The sequence below is a fragment of the Lytechinus variegatus genome, chromosome 19 (genome assembly GCF_018143015.1).
Source record: "Lytechinus variegatus isolate NC3 chromosome 19, Lvar_3.0, whole genome shotgun sequence".
NCBI classification, from domain to species: domain Eukaryota; kingdom Metazoa; phylum Echinodermata; class Echinoidea; order Temnopleuroida; family Toxopneustidae; genus Lytechinus; species Lytechinus variegatus.
Window position 1 is genome coordinate 12308448 of NC_054758.1, and position 26044 is coordinate 12334491.

Here is a 26044-nt window from a genome sequence, read left to right on the forward strand (position 1 = left end):
AATATTCAAAATACAAGAAATCGTTCATAGAACATTGTAGAAAGGGCCACACTCCCTCATCCAAAACATCATGATTCAAATGAAAGTGTAAAATACGATATAGGAAGAAAATTCAATTATACTACAAAAAGTAATAACTAAATCAAAAGTACATTGCTTATTTATGTCAGTATAAGCTAGATGTTCGATTGTAACAGCGCCCCCAGAATGAGACCGTTGGTAAGGCTGACAAGAAAGGTGCTACAAAAAAAGTTTTACTTGCATTATGCTCTCGCTTGATATATCATAAAAGTATCTGGATCCAGAATGAAATACATGATAATGTTTATAAGCAGGCATATAGAAAAGGTTTTTCTCGGAGAGAGGAATCCATTTTTCAACAAAATGATTAGAGCAGGCAAATATGAATTAATTTTGTGTATCAAAACAAGCAGCACTCGTAAGGCCAAAACTGTTGTTTTGATTTACGGATACTCGACAAAGACTGTTTTGCAAAAGGACTTGATAATAAATTAGTGCTGAAAAATAAACAGTAAATTGAAACATAAACGGTTTTCATATTTTCATAAATTTTTCAAAGTCTTTCCTATTTCACTTCATGCTATGTCATAACATTTTATATTACAACACGACAAATCCATTTTACTCTGTTGATTGTTATTCAGTAGCCCTAATTCTGTAACTCCTAAGACCAAAGTTCAAAATCAATGGATTGATTAGTGCAACAATAAAAAGAAAATATTATACAAATAATGAGTGTTTATGAGTGCGATGGACAGAATACTTCACGAGGTGAAGGATAAAATGATCCATTTAACGAGGCGTAGCCGAGTTGAATGGATCATTATTTCATCTTTCACCGAGTGAAGTATTCCGCCCATTGCACGAATGAAAAAAACAAATTCATTATTTGGTTTATATGACACTTAAAAAATGATTTATTTTATTCACATGAAATTCATGAATTTCGATGCAGAACATTGTCTATCTAGGTGTCATATAAAGTCTGTTATAAGACACCTAGATAGATCCTTGTGATTTGATTGGTTGTTTGATATCGTTCATTCAGCCCATTTCGCAATGACGTCATCAACCGTGCAATGTTGGATCCATACGATTTTGTCCATTGCACTCGCGCACCGAGACTGCAGCTCATGCAACAGCAGTGCGCATGTTGTAATGACAACAATCAACAGACCGAACTCGCACTGCATGAGCATGTTTTGCATCGATTTTCATGAATTTCATATGGACAAAAAAATCGTTTTTTAGGTGTCATATAAACCAAATAATGATTTTTTTTTCATTCGTGCAATGGACAGAATACTTCATTCGGTGAAAGATGAAATAAGGATCCATTCGACTCGGCTACGCCTCGTTGAATGGATCATTTCATCTTTCACCTCATGAAGTATTCTGTCCATTGCACTCATAAACATTGATAATTTTATGATATGATTGATATGATAGAAAGCGAAAGTATCACACAAATTATAGGTGCGGGTGTGTGTGTGTGGAGGGGTGTTGTGTATGTGTATATGTGTATATACAGTGGTGCTCGGGAGTTTTTGGATTCCAACCAGAAAATAAACATATTCCAAGTGTTTAAGTTCTGCAATGTTTTAGATATTTTAATTATGAATTCATTGCAATCTAGTTGTCTACATTCAACACTCAGCATGAAAGGGTGTATTATTTTGTGGTGGGGTTCATTTAGTTTTGAGTATAAGTCTATATACATGTATATGTTCAATTCATAAATCATGAATATGACCATAAGACAGAAAATTATTAAACCGAACAATGGTTTGTACACTCTAAAAACAAATCAGTCAAAATGACTAGTTGATAGGGTCAGTTGGGTGCATCTTGTTCTAGACTATTTTCTAGTATTTTACTAGAAAAGACTCATTTCTGACTAGAATATATGTCATAAATGTGTCTAGCAATGATTGCCATGTCAGTTGCACCCAGCTGACTACTGGTCTAGTCAATTTGAGTGATTTTACATTTTGAGTATTTTGAGTGTAGTTACATTAGTATAATCTGAAAAGCCCCTTAATGTCAACAAGCCTGTTTATTCAATTCCAGTGCTATTCTCCACCCTTATCCCACCTCCACCGCCATTCAACATGAATAATAAATACTTTTTATACGTAGGTCACGATAACCAAACAGAAGCATATTCGAGAACGTGAGCATCGCGTGTATTACGGGCAGGCAGATAATGAAAGCTGTGTAAAACAAAACTAAGCGATATTTGGAGCTATGATTATGCGGTAGGAAATAGGTAGATCATAGATTGTGGTGCGCTGTATTCGGTAAGATTCTGTCTTTAATTTAAATTATGTGCACTTGTCTTTTTTTCTTATTTTGTCAAGAAACGGTAAGTTTAAATCTAACGAATATGTTCATACCTCTTTTAGCGATATAGTGACAATTAACCGCCAGATATTTCTGCCGGCATCTTTTCGCGCGAATGCGTGCATTAGCAATAAAAGTAGGCTCCACAGAAAATTATGTTTCGAAAAAAATGATTTGCTTCGTTCGATTTTACGCAATTATCATTTACGATTGTGGTAATTGTCGATTTGGACATTAACAGAAAGTGTTTGATAGATTAATTATTTATTTACTTATTTATTCACTCATTCATGTCTCAGTTCAATTTTGTTACAATATTGGCTCTTTAGACGTGCCAAGTACTATTAACTGCTGTATCAATTAAACTACTATTATATCTTGTTACTGTTGCAGTGACAAATTATAAAAAATGGAGTATTCAATTATATTCAAGGAAATAAATACTCCTTGCATCATTTTCATAATATTTGGAAATAGTAACCACTGGCGAAGATTTTTTTTTCGGGGGGATTGGGTGGGGATTCGGGGTATAAATAATTTACAACCAATAAAAAAAAAATTGAAGAAAAAAACGAACGAAAAGGGGGTGAAACATTACCTTCTGAGTATCGTGTCAAAATATATTATTACGGAATTTCATGTTTGCGTTATGATGTTCAATTTACTTGCTCATCGGCTTTGCTCGCTTGCAGATTTTTTTTTTCATTTGGGCCTCATTCGCCATTTTTGCCCCCTTTATATTTTGGCTCACTCTGCTTCTGTTGTGCACCGTATTTAATATCGTTATCGTTAGAAAAAAGGTACCAAATTACAATGGACCTTGCACATGTCTTTGCATGATGTATTGAAATCTCTCGTATTCCGGTTGATCATGTGTACCAAATATAATTATTAAGGACCTTACATTTGATATGTATATCGGGCAGGGAGGGTTATAATAAATAATCACTTTTTGATTCAATAGGAAAAAGAATATGTTAAGACACAGTAACATCCGGATGGACTCAGATTTCGATAGGGTGGAGTTGTGTGGCCCAGAAAAATCTGAAACCATATGCAATGAGGGGCCCTCTTCTTAGATCTTCGAAAACTGAAGTCTAAAATGAGGGGCTATTGAAGGAGGAGAATTGGTTAGTCAATCAAAAAGGGTGGATATTACAAGCCTGCGTACAGTAACTGCTTGCAATAAATAAAATGAGAGGCTGTTCTCACTACGAGGCCGTTCTCATTACGCTTTCTAAAACTAGTTTACTGGAAACCGATTCAGGAAACCACTTTGGAAGCTCGCTTTGCTAACGTACTTGATCACACGAAAGTTGGTCTTAAGGGCTGCACATAATTTTACGACCATTATATGCCCCCCCCCCCTTGGGTAACATAGTTAACAGCCATTATTTCACTATTTCCTCAGTATCCGTATGATACACAAAACGTATCAAGTGAAGGCAACTATCATACAGTAGTTCAGGATTAATGGATGTTACCGTTTTGAGTTTGAATACCGTACTGAAATGGAAGAAAATAGATGTTTTATTTGAATTTGAATTTTACTAAAAAGTGATGAGGGCAACTCCTAATCATATAATTAATAACATTGGCACTATGCATGATAGAAAGGGAATAATTGAGGCATTATCTAGCGTGGGTGAAACATGACAATATCTTTTTGAGTATTCTGATATGACTAGATTACCACTTGTTCAGACTCCATCTTGGAAGCCCGTGTAAGAGAACGGTGTCCCCCTATTCCTACTGGAAGGAGCACCTCAGTGTCCCACAGTAGGTACCACAGTGTGTTCACAGTGTAGAACACAATGTGAAATTACCCTCACACTGTTGAGTTTGAGCATTTTAACATTGTGAATCGCATATTAAAATAGTCGACCATGCACTGTAAAAACTGTGGTGTTAAAACTGACACCAATTGGGGTTAATAGAGGACCACACCCTGAGGTGTTAAAACTACACCCTAGAGATTGAACATAACACCAAAGAGTGTAAATATAACAACCAAAGGTGTTGTAATATCACCTATAGGTGTAAAACTAGCACCACCAATTTAACACCGGTGTAAAATAACTGGTGTGGTCCTCTATGTACACCAGTTGACACCACAGTTTTTGCTGTGTGTGAACACAATATCCAGGTGTCCACAGTGTGTGAATTATCTTCGCAAAACAGCACAGCTCCCCCCCTCCTTCAAAATTTTAGAGTGGAATAAATGATGATAGATATTTTTTATTTACACATGATATTGTTCTCTTCATCCATTTCTTTACACAATATTTAAAATAAAAGAGTTGCCAAATATGTTGTACATGTATAGCTTCACACACAATACTTTCTCCCATACGTGTACTGTATCAAAGCAACACTCTAAAAAATGAAGTGCTAATTCAGCTCTTAAAGAGCGTGTACAGTGACTGCACTTCAAAGTGCTGATTTGTCTAGTTCAAATTTGAACGAGAAAAATCAGCACTCCGAAGTGCAGTCACTATACACGCTCTTTAAGAGCTGAATTAGCACTTCATTTTTTAGAGTGAATAGCTTTGATCCAGCTGAGGCATGGCGGCTTGTCATTGTTCAAAACCCAACTTTCACCCGACAAAGGAAATTACAATTGGTATGGTGTCGAAAATCTGTCTATCTGACAGTCAATTGGATCAGGGTCACCCTAGCCACTAACCCGTCTCTGTCGTCTAGTGGTTAAGGCACCGGCGTTCAAAGCTGGGGGCCCGGGTTCGATTCCCGGCAGAGATATTTTTTGGCATCACCTAGTTTTCCAAAGGGTAGATAGCTCTGGGGAACCTTGATTTAAGCTAGGCCTACCATTGTTCTCTTCATCCATTTCTTTATATATGTATATATATATATATATATATATATTATACTATTTGTTTATTTTACACTTTTTATTTAGAGAATTCTGCTTCCTTACAAGCTAGAATAAAAAGAGACATATATATGATCAATGTAAGCTATACATCAGTGGACCGTAGATTGTTGGCTGTATCACAGGTCCTTACTCGATTGTGTAGATTCTCGACATCGCATTGCAAACTGTGAAGTCAAATTTCAGTACAAAAAAGCTTCCTCATTATTGATACAGGGCAAACATGATCAGCCTTAAACAAACACCAAGACAGAATATTTATGAAATAATATTGTTGTTTTAATAAGAAGAGGGCAGTGTTTCCCGGCAAGATTAAGCACTATGCAGCAGGCTTAGTTTCTTTTTCTGTTTTCTCCTCTTCACCTGAACCATTTTCTAACCCTTCTTTATTTTCCTGCTGTTTTTTTTATATTTGCTACTATTTATTCGTCTATAGGCGAATTCCCACCAGAAGATTCGTTTTTAAGGTCATACTCCTCTGTTAACATAACTTGTATGTGTTTTTATGCTTCATTACAAATTAATTTTTATATGAATTAATTTCTAAAGCATGGGGAAATTTGTGAAACGGAGGAAAACAAAATGTTTACATGAATGAAAAAAGGTGCATCCTGTCATCAATATGATTTCTACGCAGCCAAAAATGTTGGGTAGTAATGAAACACACTAAACTTGAAGGCCTGGTTCCACTGGCCGACGGCCACAAAACGCATTTATAACGGATACAGCGGACAAGCAAAATCTCAATCAATTCAATTCAATCTTTATTTCGCAAAATAGGATGAAAATACAAAGAAAGACAAATAATGTGATTAGATAATAAAATAAATTGCGTGGCTTTCCATGAAGGTTATAAGAAACCTGTAAGGCTGCATCGCCAAAACATAGTCAAAAGACAACAATATTGAAAAAAAAAAAACAGAATGTCATGTCATTATAGTAAATACAACGTAGGAAAAAGGAGAAAAAAAAACAACAACAAAGAATACAAAAAGACACGAAACGAAGGGGGGGGGGGGTAGATACGGTATACAAGTAATGCATCGATATCAACTGCGAAAATTAATTATTTACTCGGGGTGGCTCCATCCGTTTTCATCCATTCCAAACAATGAAATCACAGCGGTCGTATGTTTGATGGATATATTATTGTTATAATCATTTATTCGGCATTTCACAATACATAAATTATAGTACAATACAAGTTACATAAACAATAGGACATACGTGACATAGTACAAAAGACCTGGAATAGAGATGAAGGGGCTGCCTGCATGGGTTTGGAAAAGGTTAACTAAATTACCATGACCCACATGTCTCCTTTCCCACACCCCTTTACATCCATCCAGGTCAGTAAAGAATATAATGATTATAAAAAGAAACACATAAATTAAAATTATTCATAAAGAAACGCGTATGCAAAGAGTACACAACGGATACATAACGTTTTCCAACGGATGGCAAGATTCTTTCACATCCTCTCTGCATCCGTAAATGCAGTGGGACCAAGCCTTAACGCTTCCCTCTTTGCTCCTATTTATCCAACACCGTCGCAGGTTAGGCATACACTTCACTTTAAAGGTCAAGTCCACCTCAGAAAAAATGTTGATTTGAATTAGACAAGCACAATGCTGAAAATTTCATCAAAATCGGATAAAAAATAAGAAAGTTATAACATTTCAAAGTTTCGCTTATTTTCAACAAAATATTTATATCAACGAGCCAGTTACATCCAAATGAGTGAGTTGGTGATGTCACTCACTCACTATTTATTTTGTTTTTTATTGTTTGAATTATACAATATTTCAATTTTTACGAATTTGATGATTATGACCTCCTTGCCTGAAGCACAAAATGTTGAAATAATGGGATGTTCAGGGAGGAATGAACCTTCATTTCACATGACAGTGAAGAGAAAATAAAAATATTTCATATATCATATATTATGAAATACAAAAGAAATATTGAGTGATGTCATCAGTTCCTCATTTGCATACCGACCGAGATGTGCATATAACTGTTTTGTGAAATGAAGCGAAACTTTAAAATGCCATAATTTTCTTATTTTACATCCGATTTTGATGTTGAAATTTTCTTTTTTTTATTCAAATCAAGTTTTTGTTTGGGTGGACTTGTCCTTTCAACAAACACATCCTGCTAAGCGTTCGATCTATAAACAGATAAAGGAAGATCAGCATTATCATGATTGTGTATGTAGTCAAATGTAAACCATTCTCTCTAGAAAATAAGCAATGTTGCATTGAAGATTTATTTTATATTTCCTTGATTTCGAGTTGTATGGTTTTGTTGCTGAGACATGTGCTACTTTAGTTGAGATCCTCTCGAGTCCGCCGAGTGTCTAAATACCATTGTTACAAATGTGAATTTCTCGCACAATGATAATTATGCTATTGTAGCATAATTATCATGTGTACTTATACTTCAACTTACACTATAATAATGTAAGTTGAAGTATAAGTACACATCATAAAAAGATGATGATTGACATTGTTGTACACTTCACATTCTGAAAGAGATATAAATGCCGCGTAGTTTAGTCAACCCGCGCCCTTCCAGCACTTGTGCCCATGCACACATCCACACGTATTAATATATCAAGTCAATAATGTTGCTTTCAGCTTTCTTGTCACCATGGCAACGAGAAAAGAAGAGGGTTGTAAATTGATCCTTCACTGTGGCATAATCTCTGCATGGTATAATTGGTTCCTCGTTTGATGTGGTTTATTTCACATAGCGTGCAGATACACAGTATATAAAAACCTAACAGTATGGAATAAATATAGTATTTGTGACACTGGCTATCGGTGAGTAAAGAAACGTTGCATATTATATTGTCGTTGTGTTGTTGCTTGTAATAGTATTCATCGTATTCGCAATTGCCTTATTGGGGAGTGATATTTGTGCATAAGACACACTTTTGGGGTTTATGTCGAGACAATGTAAATAATAACGGAAAAGATGGTAGATTTTGTCCAACGGAGTCCTACTTTTCTAAGGTCAAGTGTGCACGCTCAAAAATATGTTGAATAGGGAAACGGAAACATCGATTACCGGCGCCGGAAATTGATGAACCCCAAAACGCAAGATGTATCACTTTGCTGGAAAATAATGATTAATTTTGCACAACCATGCATAATTATGCACATTTCGTTGCCCAATGCGAATCAAAAGAGAACAAGGAAACCATTTTTTCTGCAACTAACTGACAAGAAGGCCCTTTCTTACAAAAAAGGGGGAAAACATGGAATGATGTTCTCAGAGAACATTCAGAACACCACCCTGTCAATTAGCAAATCACCTCTTGGGGATTTGTTTTAACCAATGCATGTGTCACAGCCAGAAATTAACTAACACAAACCCTGCCCCATGGTATAGAAAATTTATGAGGTCATATATGTGTATCTTGTTGACTTTCAATTTAGGTCAAGAGCCAGTTTTCAAAGTCCATGGCGGGGGGGGGGGGCACTCAGTATATAATGCATAGTGGGTATGTGCCGCGGAGGGGACCCCCATTTTCACACTCAAATTTCCGTTCCAAGGCATAGCATTTTTGCCTTGTTGAGAAAAAGAACAAAGAAAGCCGCTCCAAGGCATAGCATTTTCTTCTTATCGAGAAAAAAGAAGAGAGAAATCCGCTCCAAAGCTTCGCATATTTTTCGTTACGCCGCTCCGATCGCATTGAATGAGCCGCAATTTTGGTGAAAAGCGGCCGCAGAGCTCCCCCGGCGGAGGCCGCGCTAGCTGCATCATGCGCACATGACCGTTCCATAGGGATGCATACGCACTCACACGCTGGCGATCCGTTCCAAGGACCCCCGTTTTCACAAACATTTGTCGTTCCGAAGCCCGTTCCGAGGACCCTCCTTTTTACAATAAGCCCGCTCCAAGGCCCCTGTTTTTTGTCTCGCCCACGGCACACCCCCACCACTTTTTTGGTCGAGTGCCCCCCCCCCCGGGTCCATGGTCGTCACCAGGTGGTGAATTGCACATGGCCTTATCCACTGTGCTTTTTTTCCGGGGTATGTGTGTGTGTTGGGGGGGGGGGGCAGGAAGAAATCCAGGCCCCCGAAGCCACCGCCATTTTTATATGCATTAGAAGCTGGAATAATTCATGAGGTTCGTGAATTTTGCAAGAGTACGATGCTCCCACGCCATATATGATTTGGTATGTGTATTAAGCAAAACGCATATCAGCGAAAAAGGCAAAGGTCGACTCGGAACATTTCATTTCGGCTCTAAAATTCTATATCACAAAAATGCAACCACACATTTTGGATCACGATCCGATTTTGGATCAAATCGCATTTTGTTCATTTTCTTGAATATATGAAATGAAAAGTGTGTTTTTTTAATTTAACACTCGAGTCGTAGCCAATCGTACGATATTTATGACGTCATAACGACTAGATATTGAATTCGCTTTTAATTTAGTAATGGAGGATAGCATAGTCACACAATTGAACATGGGTATGCGTTACATGAATAAGAACATCAGACAGTGTCAAATATATTCCATTCTTAATATTAGCTTCAAATTCTTCGACATTTCATTCCAAAATCGGGTCGCAGGCCAATCGTAATGTGTGCGCTGGCCTTTATAGGTAAAGCATTGTGTGTGTATTGCATGTTCTAGGGCCCGTTGCAGAAAGAGTTGCAATCAATCGCAACTCTAAAAAAATCATGCGCAATTTGATTTTCGACCAATCAACAACGCGCATTCGGGACTTGCGCATGATTTTTAGAGTTGCGATTGATTGCAACTCTTTCTGCAACGGGCCCCTATGCATACATAAGCACATGCTGTTTGAGATTATATTAGGCCCTTACCTGGGCGTGGGAGCGGAGTGATGAGCTCGTCTTCTAACGTTTGAATTTCGAATATCTCATCAGATAATCGATTTTGTATCAAATATTCGAAGGCAATGTAATTGGACTCCCATTGGGTTCACAAACTGAAGGAAATTCCATTGATAATATTTAGTAGCGTACGCAGGACTTTTAAAGAGGGGAAGGGGGTTCGTGCGGAATGAAGATTTGACACAAAAAAGGATTAACCCAAAAGTTGGTGTCGTTTCGTACCAAAGAATTAATGAGAATCCCCCAAAAGGGTTTCAAAGAACATTAAGGGAGGGGGGGGGGGGGTAAACCTATGGGTCAAACACCTGTCACCCCCAACTCCCCCCCCCTTCCCTTACCCCGCGGACGCTACTGATAATGTTGACCAATGTTAGTAGCAGGTGCCTTGAAATGCTCGTTGTTTCCACAAACGATCGACATTTTGGCATTTTTTTGCAATCACTACGCACACTCTTTCTATAACACAGATAATATTTTATCAAAAGCCCTTCAATGACAAAACAACCTTTGTCGAAAATCGGCGAAGATACAGAAAGATAGATAAATAAATAAATAGATTTTATAAAAATCAAGACATCAAGGCCAAGTTGCGATCTATTTACCAGGTAATAACGAAACAATAAAATGTTCAAACAATAACACAGATAATTACAAAACAAATGATACGGATAAAGTATGGTATTGAAACTACTTGTGTTGTGGAATTCTAGAAAGGAATATTGACTCAAAGTAAATTATGTGTTTGGAAATTGACTAGTGTGTATGACATTGTAGTATTCAACTATACCATAATAAAATCGGAAGTAATCAACAAATTAACGGAAACATTAAACAAATTGGCAAAGGGTATTTTAAATGACGACAGCATAAAGAGATAAAAGATATAAGGACTATATGATTCATGCATGTGCTATGATATAAGTTTATGAAAACGTGGGTAGCGTATGTGTTGATAAATTGTCTAGTATACTGCCATTTTGTTTAAATGTTACGTATATTAATTTCAAATAATTAACCTATACAGATTTTTACAAAAGTAGCAAGTTAATGTATCTCTTAAACACAAACATAATAACATAACATAATGGACAAATCCTTATATCGGTGAAAAAGAAGAAGAAGATTATAGTCAGAAGTGTTTCATGGTGTACAAGCAGATCCGAATAATAGAGACAGTAAAGGAGAATTAATATTAATCTGAAAGTAACCGTTTCAAAGGGTAAGGACCACAAATATTACATGAAATAAGAATTCCTAAACATTACGAATAAAAAAAACTGATTGAATCATGACATTGTATATGTATATACATTGTATATGTATATTGATATATATCTCTTAAAGTTTCACGTATTGGCTTCTGTAAGGTAACAAAATATGCTGAAGATAATGCTTTCATTGCCAATAAAGTTTTTATTAAAAAAAACAATAAAAACTATATTGGCAATGAAAGCATTATTTTCAGCATATTTTGTTATATATATATATATATATATATTATATATATATATATATATATATTTGTGCAGTTAGACGTTGGACTTCGTTTAGCAATGAGAAATAAAGTTAAAAAACATAAAATGTATATTTGTCAAGATTATTGTACAGACAGGTTGGGAATTGAGGAACCTGGTAAAAGCGCAGCCTGTACATTACAGACATACTGTCAAAGCAAGGAATTCTAACTACAACTTCCCGACCAAAGGTTATGGATAATTGATCGCTCTTGGTATATTTGTTGATAATTCACAATCTATTTCATGTGTATTCTTTATAGAATCTGAAAAGCAGGTGCAAATGTCAGGTTTGCCCGTGTGCAAATTGAACGGTTGCTAGCACTCTTGCGTGGAGGAGGATGAATGGGGGTGGGGTGGACAAGGCGATATGTGCCCTCATTTTCTTATGTTATACACAAATAATTCAATGTATTGGGCATAAGATTATCCAAAACTTACTTTCTTGACAGATTATGATTATTTTCCTTCAATATGTATTTTAAGTTGATGTATTTGCATTTAAGTTGATGACCTAATCAGAATCTATGTTTAGTATGTTCATGTGTGGTTGGATGTGGTTGTATGTGTGTGCGTGTGTGTTTATATATGCATCTTTGCAACAGTTTTTCCATTCTATTTTTAGCATCTTAACCTTATTATACATTTTTTTCTCTCTCTCCTTTGTATCTTGTAGATTAGTATATCCTAGGTTTTATGTTAATAATTATAAGTATTCCAGGGCCCTACTCACAAGCTTTGCTTTTAACATGTTTAAAGGGGTCCTAAAACCAATTCGTATATGCTATAGTCTAACTGATGTATGTTAATGTACTTATTTACGTTGTATGTACATCTATTTTGATAATGATGTGATGTTTTTGGTTTGAATAAACAAACTTGAACTTGTATTTACATGCTTATATGCCGCCCCTCTAAAAATGAAAAAAGGGTTTAAAAAATCAAGGGGGGGGGTAACCCCTATATTATAATAATATATAGAGTAAAAACTCTCTTTATGCTACACTCTTAAAATAGTTGGGCAAAAATGCCCCACTTTTAACCAACCCTGGGCAACATTCTGTCCACACAAGTTTTGGTTAAAATCTTTCCAAATTGGGTAATGATAGCTAATAATTGGGTAAGAAATTTGCTCAATTGGATAATACTTGCCGAGATTATATATATATATATATCTCGACACACTGCCATTGAGCAAGGAAACGGTTTTTAATCGAGTTTTTACTTTTACGCATTGTTGTTTTTGTCTTCTGTACTTCATAAACTTCATAGGGCGCCATGAGCGCATTAAGATCGTTGCGTGCCCCCAGTAGAGGGACGGTCCTTTCATCATTGGCCATCGTGGGGTTTTCATTGGCAATCATTTCATTGACATTGTCGTCGCATTCCAGTCGGATTCTGTCGGGCATCACAGGCCAGAAGGAGTCGATAAGACGGTTATTTGCTGAAGAGACAGAGGAATCAAACTGTACCTGGTAAGTCACACAGACAGGTTTACTAAAAAATAACAGCACGCTAAGGAATAACGGGTCAGGTTTGCACCTTAAATGATACACTTTAGGGTGTAATCCTGCACCCTATGTTATAATAGTGAAAAAAACTATTCAACTTTTTGAAAATGTTTGACCTAAATTTGATTTGTTTTGACACCAATGGGTGCAAGTTTGTACCCTTAAGCTAACAACTTTGTACAATTTAGGGTGCACAGTATTTAGGTTAGAAATATTTGCAGCTTCCTTAAAGGTTTGGTCTGCATGATCTCTACACCATTTAGGGTGCATAATGTAACTGCATCATTTAGGGTATATGATGTAGCTGACCTCATCATTAAAAGTGCCTTTAATATGCATGTCAACGCCCAGTGGGTTAGTCAAATTTGAAACTCCGTTTCTGTTATATTATATCAATATCAATTTGAAAGTGACAAAGCATAGCCACTATTGTATGTATAACAAAATTACTCGATATACTGCATTCGATACTCCCACTGCTAATTCCACAAAAATCAATATTATCTAATTAAATGCTTTTTTACACAGATGTTTCTTAAATAAAGACATAAAACAGACTGGTTCATTGCTATTGCAATGGGAAGATGGTTCCACAAGTTAGGAGCTGCGCAGCTGAATACGCTGTCTCCAAGTGTTCGTTATAGTGTAGGGTATTTCTTTTAGTTAGATAGAACATTTATAGATTTTTTAATGTACTGCACTTATTATGTTTGATGTGTTAATGGATCTATTTGTAGAAATGAATGAATGAATGAATGAATGAATGAATGAAAGATTTATTTATTTATTTGCCAACAAGAAAAGCTCTGTAGTGAATTGCATTCCACAAATCTTTTAAGGAAGATGAGAGATATAAGATCACACTCCCAACGAATCCTCATTTATGATGGAAACATTCACTGAGCTTACATGAATGAATGAATGTACATTTATTTCCAACGATAAAAGCTACAATACATTTAAAGAACTTGAACTAAAAAAGCACAGCTTGTGATGAGTGCACTATGACATAAATTCACAATTTGCTTTTAGTCGATTTGTCAAAACGATATCACACTTTCGCTCCAATACAGGATGCGAAATGTGTAGATGACATCTGTTGACTGGAGCACTCTTAATGAAATTAATGGTATTCACATTATTCAATTATTGCTTTTACCGCCCTTTCAAACGGTAAAAAAATGACGAATATCATGCACGTGTGAAACCAAACCAGAACGTGATTAGAATCACAAACGCTAATCAAAGTCACGATTACAATAGCAATTATCATTACAATGATGATTCAAGATTCACATCTGAAAAGGCCCATAGTTTCCTTCCCCTCATATCCATGTGCTCTATAATTATACTGTTTTTTTCTTTAAAATGCCAATCCATCAATTTCTATGTGATTCTTTTTTATTTATTTGAATTATGTTTGAATGGAAATTAAATCAAGAAGAGAGAACAATTTTCATCGTAGTTTTGGTAACTTTTGTTCCTGAGACTTCCTCAGGGTTCGTTACAATTTTATTGATGACAACCCCCCCCCTCCAAGGTACAAAAGAAAGAAAGGGGAAGAGGTCAAATGTTTCCGGAAACACTGTCCCATCCATAATTTACTGACAGAAAAGATTATTAAATTTTTTTTCCACAATCTGTGCTTACATACTGACTATTAATATGCCAATATGTTTCCTATCCCTTTCATGTGTTTATGCTACGATCATACAAAGCAAATAATGAAACGACTTTTGCCCCTTTCAGTCTTTTGTGTATATTTATTCATTAACTATATTATCAGCAACTGCTCCTGTGAAAGTGACGTCCCGGATTACGATTCTGATTACCGAAATACTTCGGGGGGAATATCTCGACATAGCTCTGGTAGCCATCTTCTTAAAGGAGCAGCAAGCGATACGTAAGTACCCATTGATTCCTAAGAATATTCTAAGAAGGTTCTGCAAGAAAATATTGGCAATCAACGGCAAAATTCAGTTTCAAGTTTCCAAGGAATACGATTCATTTAATTAAATAAATTTAAACATGTTGATGCAAGAAGCAGATTGATCAATCTATTGTAATTTGCGATGAAATGTATGACTTTCAATTGATTTCGGAACTGAAATTGACACAATTACAAGATTTTTATAACATCCCAAAAGACAGTTTCCGATACATCGTCATGATCTTGGAAACTGACTTGAACGGTAAAGCATGCAGATTATTGATAACATACCCAGGGATCCGTAACACAAAGCTTAGCAAATTTTTATCCTAGAACACTTTTTTAACTATTAATGTACATTTAATCGTTAAATGATCTCCGGAAATCAGAACTTCAATACATTATACATACATACATATACATATATATATATATATATATATATATACATATATATTTATACATATACAGATGTATATTTATATGTATATCCTAGTAAGGATGAATGTAACGTAGATAAAATAATACCGGAGGCAAAACAGAACCTTGCCGGACGCCTGAATATTGTCTTGTCGTGGCGGCTTTGGGGTAAGGTTTCAACGAACGACACCGGTGCATGACATCAGTTCGATCAGCTGAGTGCTATAGTGCAGTGGGTTTGGACCCAAATAACTAAATTTGCGCTTTTAACAATAAAACCTGGGTTTCGGGGCTTGTGCAGGAATAACTTGGATAATTATGTCAATGGTTTATGACTCAGCGACCAATAGCACCCTGCTCGAACCCCGAGACAATATTATGATGGTATCTTATTTTTATCATTGGCTTTGCTTTCGTCATGCTGCCATTCTGCCGATTGTTCTTGCAAGGAGCTTATTTGGTTGCTGCCAGGAACCCGAGAATTAAAGCACAGTGTGGGTAATTTCATTTGGGCCTAGGTTGTAAATCGAACCAACGACTCATTGATTGATGTCCAGTTGATATATGCAATCCAGGCAGATTTAATTAATAATATAGAAATGATTTGTACGTACGTCCAATAATCAGAAAATTACTGGCGATTTTTTCATGATTGTATGTATTGCAGAGAGAGATCGATAGTCAACAATCTGTGGAATTTCAAGGACATTAATGATGAAGTTCTGTTTCTTTATGAACAATTAGCCATCAGGAATAGTCATGTGAATCATACAAATACAAATATTTTCAGGTGAGTTTGAACCTTCTTCCAATAAGAGGCAGAAACACTTGGGGTGGGGGGTGGTGAACAACCATACTCCATGTTTTTTTTTTTTGGGGGGCGGGTAAATGGAGAAAAAAGATAAAAAGAACGAAAAGTGGAAGGAAGAAGGGGTATAACAATACTGTGGTCTCAATCACGTCGCTATACTACACATGTTCTTCGAATTGGAAAGAACATGGAGTTCTGTTTAGGTCATCTAGCTCCACCCCTCCCTATTACAACACAACCAGTCGGACTTGTCGGACGTTTTATCCGACAGTTACCATAGTAACAGTGCTTCTCAGCCAATCAAAATCCAGAAAAGTTGTCAGATCTGACCACTTGTCGGACAAAAATGTTGATGAAACGCCCCCCTGATGCTGCTCCTGGCACGATATAACGCTCGACATAGACAGTTGGTGTTGGCGTTCGTCACATATTATTTGATCGGATAAACCATCCCATTCGTCATATATTATTTGTCATGGGATAAATGACGGTGACCTATGAACTAACTATTTCCCCCCCTTTTTTTGGGGGGGGGTAGTTTTCATTAGATTATACTATAGCCTGCAAGTACTTCTGGTAATTGATGTGACACTTGGTGTTAGAAGATGTCCCTCCAATGACGAAGGTTCCCAGGGACACGGGTTTCTCTAAAATCTCTAATCTGTACTGTCCATTCTATTCAGAGAAGAGCTGGCGAAATATCGAGCTGATTTGAACGGTAGTTCAGCCATTCTTCTTCATCAAGGCAATTGCCAAGTGGATGGGTCATCCAGAAAATTGATTAAAACATCTGCTGAATTTTTCGATCTCCTTCCAAAGGTAAGTGATATTCATAACCACTCTTTTGTAAGCATATACCATTCCAAGTGAGTTTATGCTAGTTGGGGTTACAAGCATAGATTTTTAGAGGGGGGGGGGCTTATTTGCCACAAAAAGGTGCTCTCGTCGACAAAAATTGTCGACCACGGGGAATGAATGGATCGGCATTGACCTGTTAGTGAGTTGAAAAGAAAATACAAAAGAGAAAAGGCTGTCGACCCCACATGCGTACAGAAGGGGGCATGGGGGCCATGGACCCCTCCCCCGAAAAATTCGAGATCAAGAAAAAAAGTGAAAGAGAAAGAGAGTGATGGAAAAAGGAGTGAAGGAAGTTATTTTCTGATTATTGTATCAAATTCTATCACAAAATTTGATTTTTGTATCAATGTCAAAATTTGTGCCCGCTCGCTTGCGTGGCTCGCTCGCAGCTTTCATTTAGAAATGTTGTCAATATGCCATGCCTGCCCTCCCCTTGGCTCATTTCGTTACTGGTAAGCCCCAGAACCCCTAGTTTATACGGTTTGTTTAGCTAGGCATGCTACATATTAATCGTGAATGGTCGTGGTACTTGACTCGAATATAGTTAGGTGGACTAATAGAGATAAAAATAAAGGGTAGAATTGTTTATTTCACTAATTTTCGAGTTACCTCCAGATGATCACGATAATGATTTTGAATCGGTTATTCTAATGGAACAATATTTTCCTTTTCACTCTAAATTGACCCTTTAAAGACTAATTTTCCAAGCATTCTACCTGTACATTTAACATTATCATGTGGAGCGTTGTGGCCCAGTGGATAAGTATTCGGACTTTAAAACAGAGGGTCGTGGGTTCGAATCCCAGCCATGGCGTAATTTCCTTCAGCAAGAAACTGATCCACAATGTGCTGCACTCAACCGAGGTGAGGTAAATGGGTACCGGTAGGAAGTAATCCCTTAAAAGCTGTGCGCGCTATATGAACGCCTAGCTTAGCCGGGTAATATAGGAGCGCCTTGAGCATCTAACAAGGTGGATATGTGCGCAATATAAATACCCTATATTATTATAATATTCATGATATAATGAGGGAACCTTTTCCGTTTCTTTCTAAAGGGTGATCCTTTTGGTCTGCCGGAGCAAAAACGTTTTCCAAAATGTGCTATTGTAGGAAACAGCGGGTCACTTCTACACAGTGGTTGTGGAAAATCTATCGACAAACACGATTTTGTAATCAGGTATGTTGTTTTTTATGTTTGTTTTCTTTGACCGACTAAATGGCAAATGCTGAGAAATTATCAACTAAAGCCTGCTTCGAAAAGAACGTTTTAGGGGCAGTGATTACTTACCAACACCATCAATGGAGAACTTATACACAAGAAATTGACACTTAGTAAAACAGCCTTTGATCATGAACAATGACGATTTGAACAATTCGGGGACGTTTCAGAATTTCAAATAATTTTGTTTCTACCTAGAAGGCATGATGAGGTATTGAAGTTTAATGTGTAAGGGAACTACAGGTACCTCCACTGGCAATCGAGGACGTAGATGCGCGCGAATTCACATTTACGACATGGTTATAGGCTTTAAAGGTCAAGTTCACCTCAGAAAAATGTTGATTTGAATCAATTGAGAAAAATCAGACAAGCACAACGCTGAAAATTTCATCAAAATCGGATGTAAAATAAGAAAGTTATGACATTTCAAATTTTCGCTTATTTTCATCCAAATGAGAGAGTCGATGATGTCACTCACTCACTATTTCTTTTGTTTTATATTGTTTGAATTATACAATATTTCAATTTTTACGAATTTGACAATTAGGACCTCCTTGCCTGAAGCACAAAATGTTAAAATAATGGAATTCCACGTGTTTAGGGAGGAATGAAACTTCATTTTACGTGACAATGACGAGAAAATCAAAAAAATATTTCATATAATAAAATAGAAAAGAAATAGTGAGTGAGTGATGTCATCAACTCTCTCATTTGGATGTAACTGGCTCGTTCATATAACTATTTTGTTGAAAATAAGCGAAACTTTAAAATGCCATAACTTTCTTATTTTACATCAGATTTTGATAAAATTTTCAGTGTTGTGCTTGTTGAATTTTTCTCTTTTTATTCAAATCAAGTTTTTGTTGGGGTGGACTTGTCCTTTGGATAGTGGCAAACCGAAGATATTTTCAAAATATTATGGTTTTGCATCGTAGGGTAGGCCTTCTGTTAAAGCGTACCATCACAATTTTGATTATTATTAGTTCTCGTATGGAGAGAAAATTTTCGCATGGTCCTCGTTTGACCAGATTCCTACTAAATGAACTAATCGGTTGTTTATAAAATGTGTTTTATAGGATAAGAAAACAACGGGATTCCCACGAGGTGGAGGTTCAATATAAGCCAATGGTATACGTTTTTATTACATTTAAGTGTAAGTCATGTCAATCGCATTGCTGATTCTATTTTTTTTACCATATAGATGTAACCTTGCATCCTTAGCTCCTTTTAAAGAAGATGCTGGACTAAAAAGTGATTATATTACCATGAATCCAACACTTTATTTAAGAAGGTAAGAATACAAGCAAAAGAAGTGTACTACACAGACAGCTTTTTTTAAGTGAGTGTGAGGAAGTGTGTGTGTGTGTGTGTGGAGGGGGGGGGGGCTGACCATGCAAATCCACAATCAGTTGGGGGTTTTTACGCTCTTAAGTGGGGGCTCAAGCCCCAAACCTAACACTAAATTGTGATCCTTAAATCCCCGAATTTATATATTTGGGCTCCTTTCTAGTCCAAATGGCCATTCTGTTTTACAACATGGTAACGGGCGGTCATTCTGAATTTCGGCTTTTCTGATTCCGTCCAAACTTAGAAAACTGCCATACCCGCTATTTTTTTCTGTACGAAACAATCGAGAAACGGACCTATGCTCCACACGGTAATGGAAATGTTCTAGATGACCCTACTATGATTATGGTTTAACTGTGACTTCGTAGTTCATTGTCGTTATTCGTTCTCGTTTGCAGATATAAAGGGCTGGGTAAAAAGGTGAACATCGACCAGTACAACGAAGACATGTCGCAGTACGGCGGAATGCTCAGTATACCTTGCTTTGGAATGAGAGAAAAGCATAATGCACGGGCGATTCGATCTTATAAAGGGAAGACACCGAAAATTGTATGCATGAACGGACTTCACTTTAAAACCGTCACCGATTTCTGGAAAAAGATGGGCGTCATAGATAGGAAGCCCTCTACAGGTAATCCCTGAGGGAAAGTGTTCAACAGAGTGGTCACAGTGTGCTCACAGCGTCTTGTGCTGTGTGTACACAGTGTTTAGCCAAGTGTAGGATCCAGTGTGTTCAACAGTGTGTTCACAGTGTGGAGAACAGTGTTTCGTACAGTTTATTCACAGGATGGAATATGGTGTGTTCTACAATTTGCTTACAGTGTGGGAACAGTGTGTTGTACAGTTTGATTACAGTGTGTTCTACAGTGTGTTCTACAGTTTGTTCACAGTGTGGAAAACAGTGTGTTCTACAATTTGTTCAGTGTGTTGTACAGTGTGTTCTACAGTATGATCAGTATGGACTAGAGTGTGTTATACAGGTTGTTCAAATGTGAAATAGGAAGTGTTCTACAGTTTGTTCAGTGTGTAATATAGTGTGTTGTACAGTTTGTTCACAGTGAGAAATGCAGTGTGTTGTAGGGTTCGCAGTTTGTTCACAGTGTGTTGTACAGTAGTGTGTTCTACAGTACTGTTACTTCAGAATTAAGATACAGCTTGTAATACAGTTTGTTCACAGTTTGTTGTACAGTTTGTTTACAGTGTGGAATAGAGTGTAGTTCTTCAGTCTGTTTACAGTGTGGAATAATGGGTGTTCTATAGTATGTTCACAATGTGTTGTACAGTGTGTTCTATAATTTGTTCACAATTAAGATACAGCTTGTTCTACAGTTTGTTCCCAGTGTGTTGTACAGTTTGTCTACAGTGTGGAATAGAGTGTGTTTTACAGTTTGTTGCACAGTCTGTTCTACACTTTGTTCAGTGTTAATTTTTTTCTGACAAAAAGCTTGCGACTTTTTTTTACCTTTATGCAGGTTTCTATTTGGTGACTATGGCGGTACAGCTTTGTGATGAGATAGACCTCTATGGATTCTGGCCGTTTTCATCCAGATTAGGTAGCAACAAGACCGACGTGCCTTATCATTATTTCGACGAAATGACGAGCGTGAAAGCGGAAAGTTCGCACAGAATGGACAAAGAGTTTACAACCCTTTTACAGTTACACCTTCAAGGCATCTTAAGAGTACACCTCGGATCTTGTAGTTAATGAATATTTCATGTTTGCAATATAACCGGTGATGGCGTATCAAAGGTGGGGGAGGGGCACGTGCCATGGGCGCCATTTTCGGGGGCGCCGAAGATGCAGAATTGCCTTTTAAGAGTTTAAGCAAGTTGTTTAAGCCCGTTACTCTTGCAACTATTGTGTAAAGATTTAAACATTTTCCAACAATTAAAAAAAAGTTTAAAAAACTGTTTTGAACTCTGAACATTTTTTAGGGTCGGGCTTAACAACGTGATTTCGCGTTTTCACTAGCAGTGAAAAGGATTCGAAAAAGAAGTCTAAGGGGTAACCCCCCCCCCCCAAAGCAGCGATAGAGGAAAACGTCCTTGATAATTTGAATTTGACCATCGCCAGACATTGGGCGGAAATACACCTCTCAAATGTTGCAAGGGACGCAAATGTATCCCTCCTCCGGGTGATATACACCTCCGTTTTACTTTAATACTGAAATAAATAAGTATAGTCCTTGGTAATATAGCATAATTTAAGCTTGTGCCATCACGTCTGGTAGGGTGATCGCTTAACCAGACTATTCGAGTGGAGGCGCCCTCCCCCTATATCTTCCCTATACATCGGGTTCAATTTACCCGATTTTTTGTGAAAATTGTATTGCCAAATACACAAAGGGTCTTAATTGTAGACTGGAGCCGACCTTCCGGGAATGTAGGGGTCCGTTTTCGCAAATGGTCAGGCACGCGATTGCCCGGCCGGACGCGACATCCGATCTAATGGCACAAGCCATTTTTTAAAGGCAAAGTCCACTTCATTGTCAAGTCGGCTGATGCATGAAATTAAATGAGAATAGTCAATGAAAGTTTAACAAAAATCCGTTGAAGGAGATGAAAGTACAATATTTAAAGTTTATTATTAACTGATTACCTTGCGAGTAACTCGTATATGTCTTTTCTATAATGATGGAGAGAAGAAGTGCTATATAAATGTTCTAATGTGTATGCGTGTGTATGTATGTATTAGTACATGCATGAATGTTATAAATGCGTGTTTGTATCATGCCAAAAAGTTTAGATGACTACATCTGTTCAAATAGAATAACGCAAACTTTAATCATAGGGGAAGAAAAAAAAAACAAATCTATAACAACTCAATTCCAATTTACTGATGTGGCGCGTAGATAATGGAGACAGTTCGTTTATTTCCGAATATTTCCTAAAGTGAATGTTTAACCTACCGATAAGCTGGTTTATTAAAAGCAGTAAAACAGAGACTAATATTCTTGAATGCTTGATGAAGAGCCCCAAAAAGGAATAAGAGTCGTGAATTTCAAATGTGCAAAGTGATATGCGAACAGCTCCATTTTTCATTTAAGAATAATTTCATACTGCCCTATCCAGCACCAGTTTTTTAAATACAAACCCTGATATTTTTTCTCTATTATTTACTGCTTTCATTAAACCAATAAGGGTGAACTTCCCCTAGTGTTTTAATTGTTGCTTGTTGTTGATATTTTATTCATTCTTAGAAGGTTCTCATTTATCTGCACTGTTAGAAAAAATAAAAGAAGTTCCTGCAGCAGAGTCTCGAGAACACTTGTAATCTTACCGAATTGCGTAATAATCATTCTGTAAATTCATAAAACAAGAATTTTTCTGCAATTTAACAGAACAGGTCTGTTTAAAAAGGGGAAAAGGGTGTTTTATTCAAGGAAATTTGTAAGATTCCATACATCAAATACCAATTTCCTGTAAGATTACGCAATTCGGTAAGATTACAGGTGTTCTCGAGACTCTGCTGCAGGAACTTCTTTTATTTTTTCTAACAGTGTGCATATTTTTTTTACTTCATAATTTTTTTTAATGTACAATTTCACTTTGAGCTTTCACGAACTTTTTTTTGTCTTTCTAAAAATTGCTTGTATATATCTGAATATTCGTTATATTTATAAACAATCAATATCCTCCCAATTATGAAAAAGAGATGGGACTATTTATTGATGGTGCTTTTACATATAAAACGAAAATGCCAACTCCCTCGATCAATTTAAGACCTTATAAGAAGACCCATATTTTTAATGTCTAGATATTTCCAGTCTGCCTATTAGTTGTGGGTTGGAGATGCACGTCTTTGTTTCGTTTCGGGTTTTTTTCTGTTTCTTTTACATTTGATTTTTTTTTCTCTCATTTCTTAAGATACAGCCCCGGTTATTAATTTATAGAAAGAAAATTCAGCGCTAAGAAACATTAGTATTAAGCGCCTTACAAAAGGTTATAAACATTATTATTATATTCCCAATGTACATTATATATTTATTTGTTTGCAGATTTCTAATCCTCATAGAAATACCAGATTCCATTTTTTGCATTTTGAGTTTGTTTTCCCCACACACATTATTTCACTCATTTTTTTTTATTCAATTCGTGATACAGACTTTCAAATAAATTTTCACCCCCCCCCATGTTTGGAATATATTTTACTTTAGGCTTATAATGGAGGTAAACAAAGAAAAGAAATACAAATTCAGTACAAGTTGAATACCTGATCACTGCTCTTGTTTATCAGAATGTTTATCGGAAAGCTAGAACAAACAAAAAATGGGCAAATTGACAGTGAAAATAAGATAATTGGATCAGTTGAGATTTAAAAAAATCCATCATTTACATATAGATCATGTGGATAAGTCAGTCTTACCAATTATGATGTCAGGAGCAATAATAGACATATGAGCTGTCAAATATTTATTTTCTCTTGATGCCTAGAAAATCAATCGAATAACATAGCTTAATTTGGCTTCTGAAATGTAGCATTCTTTTGAAATTTGTTTTAAAAAATTATGGTTTATGCCCATTCTAGAAAGATTTTTTCATAATTTTATGCATATTAGACCTAATGCATTTTTTTTCATTCACGAAATATTTATCTCTTATTAGCAGTTTGTTCTTGTTAATCGTTCTATTCGTTTTGTGTGACTAATTTGTGCGCTCATTTCATATACGATCGAACATCGATTTGGGTGCGTGTGTGTGATTGTGTATGGGATTTGTAATGACCTACTTATGGGGCTATTTTTTTTTTTTAATTTACCCATCAACCGAGGACGTCCCCGGTGAAGATAACAATGCCAATCAATTCTTCATCTCATTTGAAACCGTTTCATTAACTCGTGAGGGGGGGGGGGGGTCGGATTCCGGTGACCCGGGTTCGATTCCCAAATGGTGCGCTAGTGCCCTTTGCAGTGGCGTATCTAGGATTTTCCACAGGGGGGGGGGCAAATTCGTCCCCCCAAAAAATTGACGAGCACAAAAAAGGGTCTTCAACCACAAATATAGGATTTCGTACGTACCAGACAAAAAATTTACAAGCCCCCCAAAAGGGTCTTCAAGCTCGTACGCTAGTGGCCCATTGGTAAGCCATTTATCCTCATTACCAGGTCCATCGGAGAGAACCTGAAGTCGTTGGTCCCCTGGTTGCTTGCTCGCAGGCAATCGTGCTTTCTTAGCAGTCAGGTAAAGAAAAACATCGGTATAATGATTTGTAAAAACACACAAAAAGTCATGTTCGGCAAATTAAAGTGAAGTTGTGTGTAGGACGTATTATCGAAACTGTGCTTACATTTAACTTTTTTTTACTTGTCCGATTTCGTCTGTCTTCATTTTTTCGCTTGTCAAATTCATCACCCAAATCACCTTTTTAATGAACGGTTCAAACACTTTTTTTCACCAAAAGAGCACCCTCTTAAAAAAATCGTTCCCAATCCATCGTGTGTGTGTGTTTTGTTAGAGAGAAAGAGAGTTGATGTGGAGTGTGTGCGTGCAATGATAATAACGATTTTTTTCTGCAAATCATTTTATGCATATTGATTTCCATATAACTGTTAGGCGTACATAAGATTCAGGATCAAAATTAGTTGTTTTAGTAATTAAAAAAAATAGGCATTTCATCCCACCACTATTTTGCTTCAGTTTTATTGTAACTATTTTTGTATATCATGTTTATATAACATGGAGACTTGCAAATCTTGTAATGAATTAACTTTGAGTTAATGTAACTCATTTTAATAAAATCCTTGATAAAAAACATGTCGAAAAAAGTGTTTGAGTGACTGGTATGTGTTGGGGTGTGGTTGGATATTGATTTGATTAGTGTCGTGTGTTTTCTATTCTATATGGTTTCTTAGCAATCAGGTAAAAAAAAATCACCACCAAAGGGGCGTGGAAGAAATATAGTGTGGAGGAATGGAGGAGGGGAAGGGGGTATGGGGGGGGGTCTGATACCAAGATAGAACCTCGTCCTCTTTTAATTTGCTATTAGTTTTGAAAGCTAAACTCGATGCTTTAGTCGTATATGAAACAAGAAGAAATATATCATATAGAGAGAAAGGTTCACGTTTTTATTATTGACTCTCTGATGTAATTTCATTAAGTTTGTCATGTCGCCAAGATTAAGAAACCACCCGATTCCAGGATATTGTACCACGGGTGATGTAATGGCATCGTGTATCTGTTTACTTTCTTGTTTGTTTGCCTTGTCATTGTACAATCTTATTACTCTAATCTATACCTTGTATTGTATTGATTTGTATTTAGATTTAATAAACAGTTAAATTGAAGAAAGAATATTAATT

General features: G+C 36.5%; 1 protein-coding gene across 2 annotated transcripts; it reads left to right on the forward strand.

The window, feature by feature from the left end:
• The first annotated feature begins 2187 nt into the window (after positions 1-2187).
• LOC121406380 (CMP-N-acetylneuraminate-poly-alpha-2,8-sialyltransferase-like) lies at positions 2188-22959 on the forward strand. Of its 2 annotated transcripts, none has more exons than XM_041597421.1 (9): positions 2188-2321; positions 12922-13124; positions 14947-15063; positions 16178-16300; positions 17005-17140; positions 18235-18356; positions 19600-19689; positions 20144-20376; positions 21218-22959. In XM_041597421.1, exons 2-9 carry the CDS (start codon positions 12928-12930, stop codon positions 21448-21450), a joined length of 1251 nt encoding a protein of 416 aa, XP_041453355.1. In that variant the 5' UTR covers positions 2188-2321; positions 12922-12927; the 3' UTR covers positions 21451-22959. The 2 variants fall into 2 exon arrangements, with proteins under 2 accessions (XP_041453355.1, XP_041453356.1); XM_041597422.1 differs by lacking the exon at positions 2188-2321 and adding an exon at positions 7999-8082.
• The last annotated feature ends 3085 nt before the right edge of the window (positions 22960-26044 follow it).